This window comes from Phascolarctos cinereus, unplaced genomic scaffold (genome assembly GCF_003287225.1).
Source record: "Phascolarctos cinereus isolate Bilbo 61053 unplaced genomic scaffold, phaCin_HiC Scaffold_726;HRSCAF=1367, whole genome shotgun sequence".
Lineage (NCBI taxonomy): Eukaryota > Metazoa > Chordata > Mammalia > Diprotodontia > Phascolarctidae > Phascolarctos > Phascolarctos cinereus.
Window position 1 is genome coordinate 376043399 of NW_027556098.1, and position 18373 is coordinate 376061771.

Here is an 18373-nt window from a genome sequence, read left to right on the forward strand (position 1 = left end):
TTTCCCAGAGGAAGAAGCTGGGGCCCAGAGAGGAAGCTAAAACTCAGTGCCCCATCCACTCCCCTTCTTCCCCCTCCTCCTCTCAATGAGGCTTGAGGATCGCAAAGAGGGGGAATCATGAGGGAGTTAAGCATGACCATGCTAGAGCTGCTGCTCACCTCCTGCCCTTCGAAGACTCTCTCTGAGCCCTATCTGCACATCACTGAAAAAGAGGATCAGACCCTCGGACTGTGGGGCGAGGCCAATTTCCTCTCCCAAGGGACATAAGATAAGCTTCTCCCTCCCAGATAAACTTCCTTCTGCTCCCTCCCTCTGCTGCTGATGCAGCTCCACCTGTCAACATCCTTATCAACTTCTCATTAATATTTAACCACTATTTCAGGTCATTTTCATCAGTCAAGTGACAAATGGAAAGATTCCCCATGTATCCAGGCCCTTTATTTAAGGTAGGACTTGCCTAATGATCCCGTAACACCCCTGAGAGCAAACCAAGGCTACTATTTAAGGATGTTATGATAAGAGAGACAGGCAGTCCTCTTACCTCTGACAGACAGGACTCTTCCAATTCTGAGAGTCTTTGAAATTTTGAAACATAGTAGTAGATTGTAGTAGATGTAGTAGAATCTTAGAACATAAATTACTAGACTGAGAAAGGACCTTAGAAGATCCCAGCAGGAAGATACCTTAGAACAGATAATGTCAGAGTTGGGAAGTGTCATAGAATACAGAAGGTCAGAACTGGAAGGGTCCTTAGAACATAGAATGTCAGAGCTAGGAGGAACCTTAAGTACACTAAGAGCTAGAAAGAACCTTAGAACAAAGAATGTTAAAGCTAGAAGGGACCTTAGAAAACAGAATATCAAACCTCGAAGGGCCCTTAGAACACAGAATGTCAGAGATGGAAAGGTCCTTAGGACACAGAATGTCAGAGCTAAGAAGGGCCTTAGAATCCAGAACTTCACAGCAGGAAGGGTCCTTAGAACACAGAATGTCAGAGCTAGAAGGAACCTTAAGTACACTAAGAGCTGGAAAGAAACTTAGAACACAGGATGTCAGAGCTGGGAGGGCCCTTAGAACACAGAATGTCAGAGCTGGGAGGGCCATTAGAACACAGGATGGGGGCAGCAAGGTGGCACAGTGGATAGAGCACCGGCTCTGAAGTCAAGAGGACCTGAGTTCAAATCCGGCCTCAGACCAAACACTTGACACTTACTAGCTGTGTGACCCTGGGCAAGCCACTTAACCCCAATTGCCTTAAAACAAAACAAAACAAAACAAAACAGGATGTCAGAGCTGGAAGGGTCCTTAGGACACAGGATGTCAGAGCTAAGAAGGGCCTTAGAACCCAGAACTTCATAGCTGGAAGGGTCCTTAGGACACAGAATATTAGAACTGGAAGGAGCCTTAGGACATAAACTGTCAGAGCTAGAAGGAACCTTAGAACATAAAATGTCGGAACCAGAAGGGTCTTTAGAACATAGAATGGCAGACCTAGAGGGGTCTTAGAATCTAGAATGTTAGAGTTAGAAAGGGCCTCAGAAATTAGAATGCCAGATCTAGGAGGAGCCTTAGAACTTAGAATATTAGAATCGGAAGTTTGGCAGTGGCTAGAAAACCTTAGAAATCATGAAGTGCAATCCTTCCATCTGAGACATGGGATCATTAAATCCCAAACTGGTGAAATTGACTTAAGGTCAGACAGCAAGTTAGTCAACTTTCTTTGATATCAAAGTGGCTGAAAGAGATTTGTCTTACTCATGTTCATTAATGAATCTGCATCTTTATAGCCCAAGTGTTCCAAGGCGAGAGGAAGGAAAGCACAAATAAACACCTCCACCCTCAACAAGCTTGTGCAAATCTAAGAATTCCCAGGTGGTGGGGAGGCTCAACTCTCAAGTTCTGCAATCCGTGACTTCCTGAGGGTAAGGTTAAGAGTCAAGCAGGGAAGATCAGGACCGGTAGCCTGAGTAATGTGACCCCTGGTTCGTGGGTACCTCCCTAATTGGGGTTGGGGAGAAGGCGCCTCAAGGCCAGAACTGTCTAGGAAGTGGGACTCACTTGATGTCCAGGGTAGAGCAGAGACCAAAGGAATTCTGGCCCCTCATGGAGGCAACGTATTTAACCTCACATGAGGCTCAGTTTCCTCATCTGTAAAATAAGGGGATTGGGTTTCACGGCCCCTGAGTTCCTTTCCAACTCTCCCTCTATGACGATTATTAGCCCAGCAGAGTGAAAGGTATCGTGGCCAGGGCAGGAAGTTAATTTTCAAGTCCAAAGCAGAATTATACAAGTATCCTAACCGCCCCACCCCCACCCCCTTCAAATGCCCGTAGCTTGAATCACTGCTGTAGAAACATCCTTGGCCCTCTTTTAAAGACTCCCTCATTCTGGAGGAGCTCAGGGAAATTAGGAGGGAGGGGAGGCAGCTCAGGTTCTGTTACCTGAGTATTTCTATTTCTGCTCCCTGGAGTCCTTAAATCACACGAGGACTGGCCTAGCTGGGCAGGGTAGGAGTCCCCCAGGACAACCATGGGATTCATAGATAAGATGTCCATGAGGGACTTCACAGATTATCCACTCCTTCCTTCATTCTACGACAGGAAACTGACAAAGGGGGATTTGCCCACAGCCATACATGTGGAAGTGGTAGAGCTGGGACTGGAGCAAAGTCTGATACTTTTTCAGGATACGGAGGAAGTTTTGTCCCCTAAAAAGTTGCATTGGGTGAACTCCCCCCAAATCCTTAGGGAGGGTACCTGGGGGGGGCCTGAGAAGGGAACAGCTGGGGCAAAGTGAGGGGTGCCAGAATCTCAGGGGAATTGCCCTCCAGCCCTTCCTATGTGTGTGCTTGGGTGAGAAGGAAGGAGAGGAGTTTCCACAACTCACCCCACTCCCACAGGAAGGATTAGAGGCAATTACTATGTTCCTTATCGAGTCTTTTCATTCTGAGATCACTTCCAGCTCTGACATTCTGTGTTCTAAGGCCCCTCCCAGCTCTGACATTTCTAACTCAGAAGTGTCAAATACCCAGCCCACCCAACTGAATCAGATTAAAATAGTTGGGAAATAAGATAAGTAAAAATACAATTAAACATTGATAATGTTAATATGTGGTTTTCTAAGTCAATATTTGGCAGCTAGGTGGCACAATGGACAGACCACTGGGCCTGGAGTCAGGAAGACTCATCTTCCTGAGTTCAAATCCAGCCTGAGACGCTTACTAGCTGTGTGATGCTGGGCAAGTCACTTCACCCTGTTTGCCTCAATTTCCTCATCTGTAAAATGAGCTGGAGAAGGAAATAGCAAGCCACTCCAGTATCTTTGCCAAGAAAACCCCAAATGGGGTCACAAAGAGTCAGACGAGACTGAAATGACTGAAAACGAACCACACCAAGTCAATATGCAGCAGCTTTAAGGAATCTTTGTATAAGGTTTAGTGGCCTTGTTTCTGTTTTGAGTTGGACACTACTGTTCCAAGATGCCTTCTATCTCTGACATTCCATATTCCTCAGCCCTTTCCAGCTCTGACACTATGTGTTCTAAGGCCCCTTCTGGTCCCACCATCTGTGACTATAATTTTAGCTGCCATTACTCCTGGGGCCTAGAGAGCCCAGGAGGAACCGGCAAGGACCATTATTCTGTGTCACTGCCCTGCCGTCTCCTTCCACAGCCTTCAAAGAGCAGCCTTACGGCTGCAGCAGCCAGGGGCCTGATGTCACTACCTGACCCTCCTCTCTCCCTTCCCTGAAACATTAAGCCTTGACAGCAACCATTCAAGGTACAAGCTGTCCCCTGCTTACAAAGGGCTTGTCTTTCAAAAGCTTTTTTGTCAGCCCTTGGAACTCATAGTACAATGTTATAAATGCTTCTCAGGTTTCCAGGGTAGCCCCAACGACCAATTTAACCCCCTGAGACCCTGTATATTTGCAATAGAAAATATAGAAGAAAACACTAGCATTGCAATCCTTGTAATGGATGAGGAGACTCAAACCTGGCATTAAGTTAGAAATGGGGCTTTTAAAAAATCTTTCCTATTCATGTTTAAGAAAAGCAGATGGAGAAGAATCATGCTTGTAAGGCCAGAAGGAATCTTAAAAACCCCCAGTCCAGGGGTTCTCCACCTTGTTTGGGTCATGGACTCTAAGGCAATCTTTTGAAACCCCTGTACCCTTTTTCAGAATGCTGTTTTTAAAAAATAAAATCCATAGGATTTCAAAGGAAACAAATATATTGAAATAAAATTATCAAGATATTTATTAAAAACAAGTTTACAAAAAAAAGTTTACAAACCTTAGATTAAGACCCCCTGCTTACCTAGCCACCTCATTTTACATATGAAGAAACTGAGGCCTGGGAAATGAAATGAGTTGCCCCAGTAACACAGGTAGGAAGAGTCAGGTAGCATTTGAACAGAGGTTCTCTGATTCTAAAATTAATGTTCTTTCTGTTTACTCATGGCATATCAGGGTTTTCAAAGACTAAATTTTAGAATTCATAAGCCCCAACCCATATCTTCAAGGCATTTACTCTAGAGGGGGAGGGAAGGGAGTGACTCACACAGAAGTTTCTCATATTTGGTGCCAGGAGTGGTGAGGAGAGAGAGATAACAGATTAGTGAAGAGAAAGATGGAAAAGCAGATACCACTGGGGTTTTAATTAACACTAGATTTGAAGTCAGAAGACCTGAACATTAATCTCCACCACGTCATCTGTACAAGAGTAGGGAAGTCACATAAACTAACTAGATCTTCCTTGTCTGCAAAATAAGCAAATTGGACTCTGTGGATTCAATATTCCCCTCCAAATCCAAAGCCTGTGGTGCTATACAACTCACCAGGACTTTTAAAATGGTCATTTGGGGAACTCATAGATGTTATAAATTTACGTTTTTGTTAGCACTTAAAGGTTTGCAAAGCATATGATGAAGATCCTTGTCCTATTCAGGGGAGGGGAGAAATAGAAAGATATGAGCAAGATGGAATTGGGAAGTGGTTGAAAGGCCATTGCCAAAGAATAGTCATTAATGGTTCAATGTCACCTTAGATTAGAAGGAAGTCTTAGGGCAGCTAGGTGGCGCCATAGTGCATAGAGTGCTGGGCCTGGAGTCAGGAAGACTCATCTTCTTGAGTTCAAATCTGAACTGAGACATTTGCTAGCTGGTTGCCTCAGTTTCTCATCTGTGAAAAGATCTGGAGAAGGAAATGGCAAACCACTCTAGCATCTTTGCCAAGAAAACTCCAAATGGGGTCACGAAGAGTCAGACACATTTGAAAAATGACTGAACAACAAAAAAGGAAATCTTACATGGATTGATGTTAATAATTAGAGAAATGCAAATTAATGCAACTCTGAGGTTCTACCTCATACTCATCAGATTGGAAAAAGTGACAAAAAGGGGAAAATAACAAATGTTGGAGGGACAGGAGGAAAACAGACACATTGATTTACTGTTGGGAGAGCTGCAAGTTGGTACAGCCATTCTGGAAAGAAATTTGGAACTGTGCCCCTAAAGTTACTCAATTGTGCATACCCTTTGACACTATAATACCACTACTAAACCCATACCCCAAAGAGATAAATAAAAAAGAAGAAAAGGATTCATATGTATAAAATAATCAAAGCAGCTTTTTGTGTGTGTGTGTGGTAGAAACCAAGGGGGTACCCATCAATCGTAAAATAACTGAACAAAGCATAATGTATGAATGTGATGAATGCTGCAAGGAATGAAGGGTATAATTTCAGAGAAACCTGGCAAGACTCATATGAACTGATGTAAAGTGAAGAGAACAGAACCAGGAGAACAACTGATTTAACACTGTAACATTGTAAAGGCAAATAGCTATGAAAGACTTAAGAACTCTAATCAATGCAATGACCAACTATGATTCCAGAGGATCTATGATGAAAGTGTAGAATGAGATATAGGGTTTTTTTTAGATATAACAAATTTGGAAATTCATTTTTCTTGCTTATACATATTTATTACCAGAGTTAATTTTTCTTTCTTTTTTTAATGCAAGGGCAAGGGAAGAAATAGAAACTAGAGTAAATATATTTTGTTCATTGCAAAAAAAAAACCACAAAAAACCAAAATTAAATCCTCAAAATAACAATGACTAAAATGAGTGGGGTGGACTAGATAGTCTCAGCATAGTCTCAGATGTCCCTCCCAGCTCGATGTCCTGTTAACACAGACCACTGGACTTGGAAGGATCTTGGAGATTGTCTAATCCAGCCTCCCTGGTTTTATAGGTGTGAAAAGTGAGGCTCAGAGAATAAGATCACAGGGATAAGCATGCGGCAGAGTCAAGACTCGAACCCACAGCCTCTAGCTTCCAAGGTAGCAATCAATCACCTCCTCCCCTACCATTCTGGTACACTTTCTCTCCTATCCCGTGGAATAGTGGCCAGGGCTGAGAGCAGACGGACATCTCCAGAGAACCCCTGGGGGCTGCTCACACCTGTTCTTGGAGCTGGCTGGAGGCCAAATGCGGCCAGAGCAGCTCTTACATTCTCACCCCCCTAGGAACTCCCCCCTCCCACCCCCTAGATGGTTTCCATCCATTGTCATAGCACGATCCAGGCTGATGCTATATTTAAGACATCTCTGCTGTGCCCAGAAAGCATTCTTCCTCGCCCAACTGTTGTCCTGAGCTGCGGACAAGAAGAGATCAGGAACTCCCTTTCTTTCCTAATTTTCAGCGATTCTGAGGCCTCCGTGAGTCAGACTTTGGGAATTGGTTGGATGTTGGGGCATCCTGAGAGAGGAAGCTCTTCCACTAGAGCTGAGCTTTCTGTTGGGGAGATCCATTGGGAATGATTTCTATTCACTGGGACCCTTATGCTTGGGTGGTTGGTATATGTAGGGGGCTGGGGATGTGGGAACAAGGGTCTGGCCCACCTGAGAACCATGGCACTAAAATCAAGCCAGAGACACCGTGGATATTGTGAGCATCCTAGGCCCCACCCACCCACACTGACCCCTGGGAAGCAGCATATTCCAGCCCTCACAATTAACTGGGTGGGGAACCAGGGATGAGGAACTTTTGTCTCTCTCTGGAGCCTCAGTTTTCTCATCTGTAACAGGTGGACAATAATACTTAAATTTCTTACTTCACAGAATTGTTGTGAGGAAAGGCATTTGGCAAACCTGAAAGCATTCTGAAATGTGAATAATAATAATAATAACAATAATAGTCTGAACAGCATAGATGTGGGATCCAAAGGTTAAGAATTAGAGCTTGTTCAGAAAAAAGGAGGGGAGCTCTCAAGGTCTCTTTCATCCCAAACTCCTAGAAGCCATGGATAGGGCGATTATCAAAGTCAAATGGAGAGGGTATTGGGGGAGACCTCCTCCCCATCCTGAAAGGAGGAGGGGGAAGTAACAGGCATTTATGAAGCACCTACTATGTGCCAGGCTCTATACTAAATGCTTTACCAAAATGAGCTCGTATGATGCTCACAATAATCGTAGGATGTAGGTGCTAAATAAAATAGCTCTGGATGCATGAACCTTCAGAGACAGTGTGTGGCAGCCCCATGAATGCCAGCTCTGGAGTCAGAGCCCTCCTTACCCCTGGAAGTTGAGGTTCCGCTCCTGGTTGGCTCACTTATTTATTACCTCAGACACCCTGGGCAAATCCCTTCAGTTGACTTCAGTTAACCCTGAGCTTCAGTTTCCTTATTGGTGAAAGGAAGGGGTTGGGCTGGACAATATCTAAGGTCCCTCCAAGTTCTAATGCTATGGTCCTTCCTCTCCCAGCTCAAGACACAGTGGCCGTGGCTGTGGTCTTAGCCAAGAGCCTTGTATTTCATGGCGTTGTAGATGGGACCTAGGAAAGTTGGGTCTCTCTTTGCAGGATTATCTGAGGGTTAGGGACCCCAGGACTCCAGCCCCAGCTCTACAACCAACTCATAGTATGACTTTGGCCAAGTCACTTAATTTGTCTGGTTTTAATTCCTCATCTGTAAAACAGGGCAGTGAGATGGGGCAGAAAGCCCAGATGTAGGGTCAGCACACTTGGGCTTGGGCTCTGGCATTTACAGCAAAGTTGTTCAGTCATTTTCCGCCATGTTCGACTCTTCATGACCCATTTGGGGTTTTCTTGGCAAAGATACTGGAGTGGTTTGCCATTTCCTTCTCCAGCTCATTTTACAGATGAGGAAACTGAGGCAACCAGGGTCACACAGCTAGTAAGTGTCTGAGGCCAGATTTGAACTCAGGAAGATGAGCCTTCCCGACTCCAGGCCCAGTGCTCTATGCACTATGGCGCCACCTATCTGCTCTACAGCACAGTGTTTTGCAAACCTTAAAGTATTGCATAAATGCTAGCTGTTATTACTTACTACTACTACCATTAATTGTCTCTCCTAAAAGAATGTCAACCCCTTGAGGGCAGGAATTGTTTCATTTGTTGTTGGGTTTTTTTTTTTTATTCTCAATACCTATAGAACAGTGTTTTGCCATAATAGGCACTTAACAAATACTTTTGATCGGTTGGTAATTCTACAAAGTTTACAAAAAACTTTCTTTCTAATGAAGCAGGACATGCAAGTCTGATTATGCCCATTTTATAGATGAGGACAAGGAAGCTCTAAGCAGGTTAGGCTAGATTTCAATCTCCCCTGCCCAATCCACTTCTCCCAAAGTTTACCTTGCATAAGCCTCATTCTTCCTCTCTCTGAAAAGAGGCCCCTGGGGGCAGCTAGGTGGCATAGTGGATAGAGCACCGGCCCTCTAGTCTGGAGGACCTGAGTTCAAATTTGACCTCAGTCACATAACACTTACTAGCTGTGTGACTCTGGGCAAGTCATTTAACCTCACCAAAAAAAAAAAAGGTGGGGGGCCCTGAAGAAAAGTCTGAGTGCTCAGGGCTGAAGACTCTAAAGGAATAGGGGCTTTGGTCCTGGGAGGGCAGGAGAGGGAGGGGAAGGAGAGCAGAGAGCCTGCAAACCTACCCCAGTTTAATCTCCTAGCTATCAGTCAGCGTCCTAAAAAAAAGCCATGGCTCATTCCCCCCCTAAGCTGGCTCTCACTGCTGGCATTTGGAGAGCTGAGGGCTCGGAGCCAGTCCCTCCCTTGTTAATTAGAGTGAGAGCATCCAGGCGTAAGGCGCCAGAGGTGGGAGAGGGAGAGGTGCCCGGAGCTGTAACCCTTTTCCTACTGAAAAAAAAAAGTCCCCTAGGGAAGACCCCTGAAAGTCTGTAAAACAAGTTGGGGGGTGGATCCTGGATCTGAGCTTCTGCCCAGTTTGCACAGTCTCTGTGGTACTTTAAGGGACTTACACATAATAGGCACTTAAGAGCTTGTTGAATTTAATCAAATGAGTCTAAAAGTGTTTCCTTTGCTCCCTAAGCCATATGGGCACCTTGGCCAAGGGAAAAGGCTCAGCTGTTCGGCTTGAGCTAGACATAGAGTCAAAGGGATGGACTTCCAGCCCAGGGGAAGAATAACAGTTCTTATTACCCATGACGATGCCCAGTTGGAGAACTGGCCACTACCACCAAGGGGGCCACACTAAAAAGAGGCCTTAATGGGGTCAGATAGGGCCTGGGGCCCAAGGAAAAGGAGTAGAGAAAGGTGAGTCGCTCTCCTTCACTACAGGGCCTGCTGGCATAAGTACCTCTCTACCTGGAAAGACATCAGTTACTGAAACATCCCTTCAGAACAAGGTTTTAAATGGAGGATTTTATATTTATCCTGGAGGTAATGGGGAGTCACTAGAGTTTATTAAATCAGGGGGAGCAGTAACCTGGCCATACCTACAATTTAGGAAAAGCATTTTGGTGGTTGAATGGAAGATGCATTGGAGTGGGGAGAGACCCTACTGCAGGCAGACTCCCCAGCAGCTATTGCAATAGTCCAGGTGTGATGTGATGAGGAACCTTACCCCCTCAGAGCTTCAATGTCCTTATCTGTAAAATGGGCATAATCAGACTAGCACTTCCTACTTCATTAGGAAGAAAGCACTTTTTGTAAACTTCATAGAGTTACCAATCAATCAAAAGTATTCATTAAGTGCCTATTATGGCAAGACATCACTCTATAGGTACTGGGAAAACCAGTACAGGACAGTGTCAGAAGACAGAGGGGGTGTATTGGAAAGATGTTGCAAAGGTGAAATCTGTAGGTCTTAGCTACAGCTTGGATGTAAGGGTGAAAGATAGAAGAGGAGTCCAGTATGCCTCCTAGATTGGGACCTGCTGCAAGAGCGAGGGACTGGGAGGAGTGTGCTGCCTTCTACAGTAATATAGAAGGTAGGAGCAAGGGAGGCAGTCACGTCGTTCAGTCATTTTTCAGTCATGTCTGATTCTCCGTGACCCCGTTTGGGGTTTTCTTGGCAAAAATACTGGAGTGGCTTGCCATTTCCTTCTCCAGCTCATTTTACAGATGAGGGAACTGAGGCAAACAGGATTAAAGTGACTTACCCAGGATCACACAAATAGTAAAAGTGTTGACTCCAGGCTCGGCGCTCTATCCACAGCGCCACCTAGTGGCTCAGGTCTTCATGACAATGATGTTAATAATACCTTCCTTCTCTAACTCCTTAAGGTTTACAAATCTCTTCTCAGGAACACCGCGAGGTAGACAGTGTTATTATTGCTATCCCTATTTCATAGTCCAAAACACAGGTTCATAGAGATGGAGTGGGGGTGGGGGATGGTGTAGTGGAGAGTGGGGCTTGCAGTTAAAGGACAGACCTGGGTTCAGATCTAGACTCTATTCCTTACTACCTGAGTGACCCAAGTCACTTAACCTCTCTGGGCCTCAGTTTCCTCTTCAGTACAATAATTAGGCTTGCCTAGATGCCCTCTAAGGTTCCTTCTAGTTTGAATTATATGATCCTACGACTTCCTCAAGTCTACATGTCCAGTACAAAGTGGATCCAGAACTGGAACCCAGGTCTTTTAAAACACATTTTAAAAATTGATTTCTTTTGGTTTTGTATGACCTTTGTTCCCAATATGATACTTTTTTTCCTTCTTGTCTCTCAGAGACTGGTTTGGTAGGGCAGTAGATACAGCGCTGAGCCTGGAGTCAGGAAGGCCTGAGGTCAAATCCAGCCTCACTTACTTAGCTGTATGACTCAATTCACTTCTCTCTCCCTCAGTTTCCTCACCTGTAAAATGGGTATACTAATGGCACATATCTCCCAGGGGTAGGTGTTGTGAAGGTCAAATAATATAATATTTGTATAGTGCTCAGCACAGTGCCTGACACATTGGTGCTTAATAAATGCTTGTTCTCTTTTCCCAGAAAGTCATGCCTTATGACAAAATATATATATATATATATATATATAAGGGGGGGGAAGCCATTCAGCAAAACTAACAGTATATGCCAATGTCCAGACACGTAGTCTCCCACCTGTGCACGGAAGTGAGGGAAGTACACTCTACCATCTCTTTGGGGCCAAGTTTGGTCATTATAATTTCACAGCAGACTTTGCTGGAATCCTTATGTATCTTGTTTTCCTGCCTCTGCTTCCCTCACTTTGTATCACTTCATGTGAGTCTTCGCATGCTTCTCTGCCCTAGCTGTTCTCCAATTGCTGGGCACCTTGTTTTGAACCCAGTTTTGACTTCACATTCAGTGTTCCTTCTCTTATACTACGCTATTGGGATGTTTGGAGAATGGAATGTTTCCCAGGCTTCCCATGGCTACAGCAGCTGCTACTTTCCTATTTTTCATGAGGACCTAAAATATACCCTCCTCGAGAGTACGGATTCTTTACATTGTATCTTTGCCACCCCAGTGCCTGGCACAGTGCCTGAAACATAGAAGGCCCTTAGTATGAGGGTGCTGACTGAGTAATTCAACGTGTGACCTTAGGTAAATCGATTAACCTCTCATCCTCCATGAAAGAGGCAGCACATCTCTTGTGATATTATTTTCAGAGGTTAGGGAGGAGCATTATGGACGTGGAACATTGCATGTATTGTCTAATTTGGTTGGTGTTGAATCAAGTTAAGAAGCAGTTATTAAAACTCAGTCTCTTCTGTGGGTTACTTTTGTTGTTCAGTATGACCCCATTTGGGGGTTTTCTTGGAAAAGGTACTGGAGGGGTTTGCTATTTCCTTCTCCATCTCATTTCATAGATGAGGAAACTGAGGCAAACAGGGTGAAGTGACTTGTCCAGGATCACAGAGCTAGGAAGTGTCTGAGGCTGTATTTGAACTCAGCAAGACGAGTCTTCCTAATTCCAAGGCTGGAGCTCTACACAAACGTGCCACCTACCTGCCCCTTACATGAGTTTTACTGAACTGCCTTTCTCTTTCTCTCTGTCTCTCTGTCTTTTTCTCTGTCTCTGTCTTTTTCTCTCTGTCTCTGTGTGTCTCTGTCTGTCTACCTCTCTCTTTCTCTCTGTCTTCCTCTGTCTGTCTCTCTTTTACTCTTTGTGACAAGGATGTCTGAGCATGCCATGGCTTAGATTTTAAGGGTTGGGTAAAGGAAAGGGAGGAGGAGATATTGATTTAGAATGGAAGATGATCTAATGGCAAAAGATAGCAATAAAAACTGATATTTTTAAAAGGCAGGGGTGTTGTGAGAAGACAAATGGAAAAGCATTATTTCATGGGAGGGGATGTAGCATGGTCGCTATGAGTACTCTGATACCTCCCCTCAGGTGAGTAGGGGACATGGAGATCCACCGGCTAGAACACAGAAGCCAGGAGGAGCAGAAGGAGGAGAGGCAGCGGAGTCTGCATATGTCCTCTTCCACCCAAAGAAGAACCTTCCACACAAGGTGAGGGGGCTAGGTTGATTGAAGGCTGCATTTCCAGAAGCATGGGGGCTGGGAGTCCCACTGGGACCACACAGGGTATTACTGTGGTCAGTGCTGGGTCCCACATTTGAGGATGGAAACTGGCAACCTGGAGAGTGTCCAGAAGAGAGTGACCAGATGGTGAAAGAGCTGCTGACCATCACATCATTCAAGGATCCCCCTGAAGATGAAGAAACTTAGAGTGTTTCTTTAAGCTAAAGAACAAATAACTTGGAGAGGAAATGAAGGCATAGGATACAATTGTCTTCGTAGATTTGCTGTGTGGGAGAGGGACTGATTAGCTTTGTTCTGCTTGGTTCCAGGGGGTACAACTTGTAGTAGTGGATGGAAGTTAAAAAGGGATGGAAAGACTTCCCAGTGGTGAAGGCTGTCCCAAGGTGGGATGGACTGCTTTAGAAGGCAGTGGGTTCCTCCTCCTTGGAGGTCTTGAAGCACTTCAAGTCAAGCTAACCAACCTGTCAGCCATATTAGAGAGAGGTCACCAACAGTGGCCTTAGGCTTGCCAAGACAGCCTCTGAGATTGCTTCTGATTCTGTCACGGTCTGTGCCTGTGATTGGAGTCTAAGTGGGACTGGCAAGGCCTTGGGAGAACAAAGGACAGGGAGGTGACAGGGAAGCTCTCCTTCATTCTGTCACCGTCTCCCTGGAGTGGGCCATCCCATGATACCTCCATTTGCCATTGCTGGTGGTCTTCCCTGTCCTTCTCGCATGCTGGGAGCTATGGAGGGCCACAGAGCAAGAAGGAGGCAGATCCCCTGCCCTCAGAAAGCCCTCAGTCTTGTGGAGGTAGATACGGTCCCTCCTCTGGGATACTCTTCCCTTGAACGCTGGGGTTGGGAGGGAAGAGAGGGCAGACGATTTCAGGGAGCAAACCAGCCTTTTATCTGTCTTGGGAGTGGGAAGGAGATAGAGGCCGCAGGATAATAGAATTTAGACCAGAAAGAGACCTTAGAAATAATCTAGTCCATTCGGATTCCCAGAAAAATGTCTCCAGCACCACTTACACCACCCCTCCATCTCCCTATCCTTAGCTCTATTCACCTGCTTCTTTTTTTCTCTCCCCAGTGAGGAAGAGGAACAGTTTAGCTCCCTGGATTATTCTCTGGCAGCTGCCCTGGCCCTGACTGCTATGGAGACATCATGGTGAGCTGTGTGAACTTTCCAGAGAATCACGGCCCAGGAAAGGGGTCCCTTGGTCTATCTTCCTACTTTCTCACTAAAGCACCATGTTCCTGGCAGGGCTGAGGGATCATTGCTAAGAGTTTCACAGAAATTCCTGGGGATGGTGGGGAGGAGAGAGGAGAGAGAAGAATAAAATGATTCACACATATTTTATAGACAGAGAAATCAGAGCATTGTCAGTGATCATCCTGAGATCTACTTATCAGTCAACTGAATGTACTCACATAGTAAAGAAAAAGAGATGAGGACTAAGAATCTGACAGAACGATGTTAGGTTGAAGAGGTGACTTTTAGAAAGGGCCTTAGGGTCTGGGACAAGAACCCACTCTTTGAAAAAAACTGCTGGGAAACTGGAAAAGAGTATGGCAGAAACTAGGTATAGACCCAAATCTCATACCATATACCAAAATAAAGTCAAAATGGGTTCATGATTTAGATTTAGCAAACTGGGAGAACAAGGAATAGTTTACAGAAGAATTCATGACCAAACAAGAGATAGAGAACATTACAAAAAGCAAAATAGACAATTTTGATTACATTAAATTGAAAAGTTTTTGCACAAACAAAGCCAATGCAACTAAGATTAGAAGGAAGGTAGAAAATTGGGAAAGAATCCTTACAACCAGTCTCTCTGATAAGGGCCTCATTTCTAAAATACATAGAGAATTAAGACAAATTTATAAGACTACAAGCCATTCCCCAATTGATAAATGGTCAAAGGATATGAACAGACAGTTCTCAGATGAAGAAATTAAAGCCATCTACAGTCATATGAAAAAATGCTTTAAATCATTATTGATTAGAGAAATGCAAATCAAAACAACTCTGAGGTACCACATCACACCTATCAGATTGGCCAACATGACAGAACAGGAAAATGACAAATGTTGGAGAAAATGTGGGAAAATTGGAACACTAATGCATTGTTGGTAGAGTTGTGAAATTATCCAACCATTTTGGAGAACAATTTGGAACTATGCCAAAGGGCTATAAAAATGTGCATACCCTTTGACCCAGCAATAGCACTTCTAGGGCTATATCCCAAAGAGATCATACAAGTGGGAAAGGGACCCACATGTACAAAAATATTCATAGCAGCTCTTTTTGTGGCGGCAAAGAATTGGAAATTGAGAGGATGCCCATCAATTGGGGAATGGCTGAGCAAGTTGTGGTATATGAATGTCATGGAATACTATTTGCCATAAGAAATGATGAACAGGCTGACTTCAGAAAAACCTGGAAAGACTTGTATGGTCTGATGCTGAGTGAAGTGAGCAGAACCAAGAGAACGTTGTACACAGTAACAGCCACATTGTGTGATGACTAATATTGATAAATTTAACCCTTCTCAGCAATACAAGGATCTAAGACATCTCCAGAGGCCTCGTGATGGAAAATGCTATCCATATCCAAAGAAAGAACTATGGAAGTTGAATTTCTATCATTTTTTTTCTCTTCTGTTGAGTTTTGTTTCCTCTTTCTAATGGTTCCTCCTATTGGTTTTAATTTTTACTTACAACATCACTAATGTGAAAATATGTTTAATAGGAATGTAAATGTATAGCCTATATGAGATTGTGCACCATCTTGGGGAGGGTGGTGGGGAGGAAGGGGGAGAAAAATTTTAAACTCAAGAACATATGGAAGTGATTGTTGATAAATCAAAATAAATTAATAAAATTTTTTTAAAAAAGAAAGGGCCTTAGGGGTAGAAGGGGCCTTAGAACATAAAGAATCAGAGCTGAAAAGGCCTTCAAGCTTAGAATCTTAGAGCTAAAAGGCCCCCTAGAACACAGAATGTCAGAGCTAGGAAAGACCTGAGAACATACAGTATCAAAGCTGGAGGAGCCCTTAGGATACAGAATGTCAGAGCTGGGAGGGCCCTTAGAACACAGAATGTCAGAGCTGGGAGGGCCCTTAGAACACAGGATGTCAGAGCTGGGAGGGACCTTAGAACACAGGATGTCAGAGCTGGGAGGGACCTTAGAACACAGGATGTCAGGACTGGGAGGGCCCTTAGAACACAGGATGTCAGGGCTGGGAGGGCCCTTAGAACACAGGATGTCAGGGCTGGGAGGGGCCTTAGAATCCAGAATGTCAAGTAGTCCAACATCTCCTTTTTAAAAGTGAGAAAACTGAGGCCCAGCCAATGACAATGACTCCCCTAAGGTAGCAAAGGTAGGAGGTAGTAAAGCTGAAACTTGGTCCTGACTCTTCTGATGCCAGATATTGGACTCTTTCCACTCTACTTTGCAGCAGAGCATGTGGACAGTTGAGGAGGCTGGACCATCCATGTAAAGGAAATTCAGGGAAAGAGAAAAAAATCCTTATAAACTTGTGGTCAGGAGAGTCTTGAAGAAGGAAGAGGGATAAGGAGTTGGGACTTGGCCAATGGGGAGGAATGAGCTAAGTGGACAGGAGCAGAAAGGGCATTTGATGTGGCAGGAATGAGGCTGATGAATAGGATTATTGGGGTTCCTCCCCCCCCCATCAACCTCAGAAGCACAGAGATAATGGACCTTTGGGCAGTTTGGGGCTGCGGGCAGACTAGATGGCTACATTATAATTAGGAGGGAAATATTTGCTACTCCCAGGGAAGCCAAATTGAGGAGTGAGGCCTCTGTCCTGGAAGTGGAAAGACGTGGTGAGAAGCGGGTGGGCTTCCGGAATGACTGGGAGAAAACTGAGATTGACATCCTGAATGTCTGCCACATGCTTCGGGAGAGAGTGGACCGGAAAGCGCTATGGAGGAGGGTAAGCAGAAGAACACAGGCCCAAAGGATGCTCTGCGGCTCTGTGGGGCACAGTCTTGAAAGGCAGGCCATAAAAACTCTGAATTCCTTCATACCTGGGCCTGTACTATCACTCTCAGAGAGTTAACAGGGCTGGGCAAAGGGTTTGGAGGAGATCTTTCTATTAATTATCTTCTGATCAAAGAAACGGAGACCTCATGTACTAACTCTAACAGTGAGTCATATTACAGATCTGTGTCATCTTTCTATTTACTATGTATATTTTTGAATCACTTTTCTGTGTACGTATTATCTCCCCAGATAGAATGTAAGCTACATGCAGGCGAGAGCTATTTCTTTCTCGTCTTTGTATCTCTAGTCCCTAGATGCCTTGCACATCTATCTGTTTTCTCCAATCTTTCCCAGCATGGGGAGCTTCCAGGGAGAAACTCCCTCCCTCTGCTAGTGCAGTCTGGCACCTGCTCTGCTACCTAGTCTTTTTTTTTTGGGGGGGGGGCTAGGCAATGGGGTTAAGTGACTTGCCTAGGGTCACACAGCTAGTAAGTGTTATGTGTCTGAGGCCAGATTTGAACTCAGGTCCTCCTGACTCCAGGGCCGGTGCTCTATCTACTGTGCCACCTAGCTGCCCACTTAAAATCTAAACAAAGAGAGATTAAGAGCTGAAGTCACAAAGCCAGCATGTGTCAGCAACAAGTTTTGAACCCAAGACTTTCAGGCTAACCCTCTAAACACTCTGCCATGCTGTCTCCACATCTGGCATATAGTAGGTGCTTAATAAATGCTTGTTGATTGATTATATAACTATATTTCATGTACATAATGTTTATATGGTCAAGGAATTCCATTTAAGCAAGCAAGCATTTATTAAGTACCTACTTCATAAAGGTACTGTACTAGGTACTGAGGGTACGAAAAAAAGGACCTATCTTCAAGTGGTTCGTATTCTACTGCGGGGAGGAGGGTGGACAGAAATAATATGTACACAAGGAAATAAATGGAAAGTACATACAAGAGAATAGAAAATAATTTCAAGACGGAAAGAGAGCTGCCCACATTGCATGGGGATCAGGAATGACTTTGTATGGGTGGTTGCACCAGAGTTGAGTGTTGGAGAAAGTTAGAGATCCCAAGAGCCAGAATTGATGAGCAGAGATCTAAAACTGGAAAGGACCTCTAAATTCATCTAGTCCAATACCCTAATTTGGCAGATAAGGAGACCAAGGCATAGAGAATTTAGGGGACTTTCCCAAGGTTACACAAGTGGAAATGATAGAGCCTGGGTTGGAAACCATGTCCTCTGACTGAAAAGTCCTTGAAAACCCTCTTCCCACCGCACAATGTTTAATTCTGCTAGTTTCATTTTGCCCCATTTTATGTCTTCTCCATGTTGCCCTATAGTTCTATATCTGTCCTTCCTTGAAATTCCATTACATTCATACACACCCTTTATTCAGCCACTCACCAATTATTGAGCACACAGTTTGTTCTTACGGTTTGGTATTTTTATAATTACAAATAATACAGTTGAGAATACTTGTATAGGGATGGCTCTTTCTTCCTATCACTAATCTCTCTGAGTATAAACATTTTCATTGGGATCTAACACTAGAAATATTTTTGTAGTTTTGGTGGTGTAATTCTATATTCCTTCAA

The 18373-nt window shown here is 44.4% G+C and overlaps 1 protein-coding gene across 1 annotated transcript in view; it reads left to right on the forward strand.

Annotated features, from left to right (window-relative positions):
• Positions 1-6633: 6633 nt before the first annotated feature.
• The window catches only part of MYOM3 (myomesin 3), an 82307-nt gene continuing 70567 nt past the window's right edge, over positions 6634-18373 (forward strand). The window contains exons 1-4 of the mRNA XM_020983103.2: positions 6634-6718; positions 12627-12746; positions 13851-13928; positions 16562-16721. Of these exons, the coding sequence (XP_020838762.1) occupies positions 12640-12746; positions 13851-13928; positions 16562-16721 (345 nt within the window). The 5' untranslated portion in view covers positions 6634-6718; positions 12627-12639. The remainder of the gene's footprint in view (positions 6719-12626; positions 12747-13850; positions 13929-16561; positions 16722-18373) is intronic.